This window comes from Scylla paramamosain, chromosome 44 (genome assembly GCF_035594125.1).
Source record: "Scylla paramamosain isolate STU-SP2022 chromosome 44, ASM3559412v1, whole genome shotgun sequence".
NCBI lineage: Eukaryota > Metazoa > Arthropoda > Malacostraca > Decapoda > Portunidae > Scylla > Scylla paramamosain.
Genome location: NC_087194.1, coordinates 3,887,515 through 3,892,514, shown reverse-complemented (window position 1 = coordinate 3,892,514; position 5,000 = coordinate 3,887,515). Strand labels below are relative to the sequence as shown.

At 41.9% G+C, this 5,000-nt stretch overlaps 1 protein-coding gene across 1 annotated transcript in view; it reads left to right on the top strand.

Annotated features, from left to right (window-relative positions):
• The window catches only part of LOC135093834 (putative fatty acyl-CoA reductase CG5065), a 26,680-nt gene extending 22,180 nt beyond the window's left edge, over positions 1-4,500 (top strand). Inside the window, exons 4-7 of the mRNA XM_063993394.1 lie at positions 1-173; positions 987-1,185; positions 1,820-2,059; positions 2,793-4,500. The exon at positions 1-173 is cut by the window's left edge and continues 83 nt beyond it. Coding sequence (XP_063849464.1) covers positions 1-173; positions 987-1,185; positions 1,820-2,059; positions 2,793-3,261 — 1,081 coding nt within the window. The 3' untranslated portion in view covers positions 3,262-4,500. The remainder of the gene's footprint in view (positions 174-986; positions 1,186-1,819; positions 2,060-2,792) is intronic.
• The last annotated feature ends 500 nt before the right edge of the window (positions 4,501-5,000 follow it).

Here is a 5,000-nt window from a genome sequence, read left to right as displayed (position 1 = left end):
CAGCAAACTGATCCAGCTGACGGAGTGGCTGGAAGACGACATCCTGGAAACTCTCACTCCCCGCCTGGTGTCGCCGCGCCCCAACACCTACACCTATACCAAGGCCCTCGCGGAACACCTCCTCGTGAGTGACGGCGCCCGACTTCCCATCGCCATCGTCAGACCGTCCATTGGTGAGTCACGTCCCCTCTCTCTCTCTCTCTCTCTCTCTCTCTCTCTCTCTGATTATTTTCCAAGGCCACAGAGATGATAAACCGGGTTCTCAAGACTGCTTCTCCTGACAATAATGTAGAAATCTTGTTAATCCGTCACTAGAACCGTAAAAACAGCCTTGAAAACCCGCGTAACCTCATCAAGACCATTTTCAAAGGCCGCAGAAAAGATAAGTTGGGTTCTCAAGTGTTTCTCCTCATAATGATGTAGAAATCTTGTTAATCGTGTACCATCACCCTTAAAATGACCTGAAAATGACCTAAACACAACTATCACAGCCCTGGAAAACCTTAAGACTACCCTACATCCCTAATAAGACCTAAAAACAACTAAAACACCCATGGAAAGTCTTTGAAATAACACTAAAAAGGCAAAAAAAAAATAAAAAATAAAAAAAAGGCACAACAGAACCCGGAAAGTCTTGAAATAAACCTGTGACCCTAAAAAGACCTAAAGAGACCTAAAAATATATCAAAATGACCTAAAAAAAAAGCCTTAAAATTATCTAAAGACGTAACATACCCTTGAAACCCTTAAAACAACCGTGCATCCCTAAAATTACATAGACCTAAAAAAAAAAACTAACGCACTCATGTAAAGCCTAAAATAGCCTACAACCTTAAATTGACCTTAAAAAAGACTCAAAATGACCTAAACAAGCCCTAACATAACCCTGGAAACTTTTAAAACAACCGTGCATGTCTAGAATATCACAGACCTATAAAGATAAATAACACACCCCTGGCAAGACCTAACGTACAACATTTTTCCAGTGTGCGGGTCGTGGCGGGAACCGATGCCAGGCTGGGTGGATAACCTGTTCGCCTTCACGGGCCTCCTGGTGGGAATGAGCAAAGGGGTTCTCAGGTCCCTGTACATCAAGCCTGGTATTACTCTTGACTTCATCCCCGTTGACTTCCCCATCAACCTTATGATCGTCTCTGCCTGGAACACCGCTGCTGGGAGATACAAGTGCGTCTGGGTGATGTCTTAAGGCTGTTTTGCGGGGTGTTGTGGCTATGTTTGGGTGTATGGTGATGATAATAGTAGTAATAATAATGATAATGATTGGTTTATTTATGTTCGGGTGTGTGAGTGAGTTGGAGAGATGCTTTAAGGGTTTTTTGGTGCGTTTTGGGTGTGTTTTGGGTGTTTGGTGCGGGTCTTTTAGGGTTTGGCGTGTGTGTTTGAATTGTTTTTGGGTGTTTTTGGGTTTTTTTTAGTGTTTGAGTTTGTGGTTTTGGGTGTTTGCGTGTGTTTTCGTGTGTTTGTGGGCTTTTGGTGGGTGTCTGGCGTGTGTTTGGGTGTTTGGTGTGTGTTTTTTTAATGTTTTTAGTGTTTTGGGGTGTTCGGCGTGTGTGTTTGAGCTTGTTAGGTGTTTGGCGTGTGTTTTTGGGTATTTTTTTGGATATTTGGCGTGTATTTTGATGTTTTTTGGGTGTCTAGCGTTTGTTTTTGTGTCTGGCGTGTTTTTTTTTTTTTTTTTTTTGGCTGTGTTTGGGTGTTTGGCATTTGTTTCTGGATTTTTTTTGTGTGTTTTTGCGCATTTGTAACGATAAACGCCCTCCGCCTCCTTTGATCTTAATCTTGATCTTGACCGCAACAGACCCAGCTCCGTGCCAATCTTCTGCTGCTCAACGGGGTCACAAAAGCCGCTCACCAGTGACGACCTGGCAATACACCTGGAGAAGTCCCTGCGTGCCTTCCCCTTCGACTCCCCCCTGTGGTACCCCGACGGCTCCGCGAAGACCAACAAATTCATGCACCAGATCCACATTTACCTCGTCAACATCCTGCCCGCCCATATTGCAGACACCATCATGAGGCTGCTTGGAAAAAAACCCATGTAAGTTGTGGGCGTAATTAGATGTTGTTTTAATGTGTTTTTTGGGATGTTTTGGGGTGTTTTCTTTAGGTTAGTGATGTTTTAAAGGGATTTCGAGTGTGTTTTTGTGTTTGTGTGTTTTTTAAGGGGACTTTTGGGTGTTTTGATGTGTTTAGTGGTGTTTTTTTTAGTGTTTCTGGGTGTTTAATGAGGGATTGTGGGTGTTTCGAGGTGTTTTGTTTAGTTACGTGTGTGTGTGTGTGTGTATGTGTGTGTGTGTGTGTGTATGTGTGTGTGTGTGTGTGTGTGTGTTTTGGGGGGGATAATGTTTGTTTTGGGATGTTTTTTTGTGCTTTTCATTTTTTTTTTTAGGTATTTTGAATGTTTTTTTTCAGTAATTTGAAGTGTTTTATAATTTTTTAGTTGTTTGTTTATTTATTTATTCATTTTTGTTATGGTTAGGTGCAGCAACAGTAGAAACACCTCCCGCTCTCCTACTCTCTCCAACACACCTCTCCCACTCTCTCACTCTCTCTTCAGCACTCTCTCTCACTCTTCCACTCTCCCACTCTCTCTTCAACACTCTCCCACTCTCACTCTCTCCAGCACCTAACACCTCTCCCACTCTCTCTTCAACACTCACTCTTCCACTCACTCTTCAGTACCTAACACGTCTCTCACACACTCTTTCCATGTAACACCTCTCTCTCCAGCACAACTCTCACTCCCTCTCTCTCTCTCTCTCCCCCGTCAGCGCCGTCAAACTGTGCAACAAGATGGTGAAGGCGGTGGGGGCGCTGGAGTACTTCATGCTGCGTGACTGGGTCTTCCACAACACTCGGTCACAATGCCTCTGGGACTCGCTCACCCCCGTTGACCAGGATGAGTTTCACTTTGATATAGACTCGCTGGACTGGGGCGAGTACATTGAGACCTACCAGAAGGGGTGCAAGCAGTACATCATGAAGGAGGACATGAAGGATTTAGACCAAGCCCGAAGGAATATGAGGAAAATGCACTTCCTACATCGTCTTCTTCAGTTGGTTTTCATGTACGGTGTCTGGTGCGTCATATCGTCTGAGAGCGCTACTGCTTGCTACTCCGTTTTCTTTAGGGGCGCCGCTAAGCTCCTCTCTCTACCTGTACTGGCGGCGGCTGAGGAGTTTGAAGGGGAGGCTCCTCTAGAAGGCGCAGATGTTGAGGATATGTCCGCTGTGTTATAGAGCAGCTTCCTAGGTTTAAAAATTTGGGTTTTGTGTGTGTTTGAGTGTTTTTGACTGTGTGTGTGTGTGTTTTGGTGGTTTGTTTTTTTGTTTTTTTTTGTGATTTTTTTCTTTCTTTTTTTGTGTGTTCCTCTGGCCAGGACCCAAAATAATCATGTTTTTTTTTCTTTTCTTTGTTTTTTTTTTCGTCTTTGTTTTTTTTATTGTTTTTTTTTCTCTCTCTCTTTTCTTTACTTCTTTGTTCCTTTTTCTTTTTCCTTTTTTTTTCTTATTCTTTTGTGCATTTTTTTCTTTTCTTCTTCCTTCTTTTCCTCTCTTCTTCTTCTTGTTCCTGTTCTTCTTGTTCTTCTTGTTTCTCTTGTTCTTCTTGTTCTTCTTCTTCTTCTTCTTCTTCTCCACCACCTGCACCACCACCTTCACCTTCTCTTCCACCTCCTCCTCCTCCTCCTCCTCCTCCTCCTCCTCCTCCTCCTCCTCCTCCTCCTCCTCATTCTAGCAACTACCTCCCCCCCTCACCCCCCCTCACCCCCCAAACGCCTTAACTACCTCGTCAGCTCTGGCCGAGGCGCCCCCCCCCCCGGAAAATTCCCCCCCTCAATTCCCCTCCCCTCAAATTAGACTGGGCATTTTATTGCTATGCTGTGTACCCCCCAACCCCCCCATAGATAGGTAGGGGGGGGGCGGTGAGCCAGGGGGGCAGGGGGGATATATACATACCAGCCCCCCTCCCCCCTCACTCACCCCCTCCCCCCCTTTCCGCCCCCCACACCCCAAAAAACACAGTTCATGCTTGCAGTCTATTTAAATAATGTGTGTGTGTGTGTGTGTGTGTGTGTATGTGTGTGTGTGTGTGTGTGTGTGTGTGTGTGTACGTGTGTGTGTGTGGTTTAAGCCGATTGGTCTCTTGTGTTCATTGCTTATTCGTTCGCACAGAATGGAGGGAGAAGAAAGAGAGGGGGTGATAAAGATGAGACGTAAGATAATTGGTAATAATAAAGAGATATTTTAATTTTTTTGACAAAGAAGATGGAAGATGAAAAAAGCTGAGCGATAAATTACTTTGCTGAGAATGAAACAATGATAAGAGAGGATGGATAAAGGCGGGACATGGAGGAATTGAGAATAATGATGGAATAATGATGATTTTAATGACAAAGGTGAAAAATGAAGGAAAAAAAACATTACCTCGATTAAATAAAATCAAAATATGATGGAAAGTTTTGAAAAAAGGAAAATAAATGAATAATAATGATGATGATGATGATGATTGATAATGATGATGATGACCAGTTGTAATCATTTTGAAGTTTGTGAAGGTTATTGTTAGTAAAGATATTGGTTATTGCAAGTTAAGAAAAAAAGAAATAGACAAAATACATAAATAAAGAGAGGAAAAAATGTTAATGTGAAATATTTTGATTAATTGATGGCAAACTGAAAAAAATATATATGTTTAAGATAAAAAAAAGAAAAGAGAAAGAATGAAAGAGAGAAAAGTAAACAGAAGAGAGAAGAATAAAGATAAATGTAAATTGAAAGAGAATGAAAGAGAGAAAAGAAATTAAAATGAAAAAAACAAGTAAAGCACTACAGATAAATGAAATAAATTAGAAGGAGAAGTAATAGAATGCTAAATAAGGAGAACAGAGATAAAAAAAAATAAATAAATGAAGGAATGATAAAATGTTAGAAGAAAGAAAAGGTAAACTAATGAAACAAAAAGGAGAAAATGAAGAAAA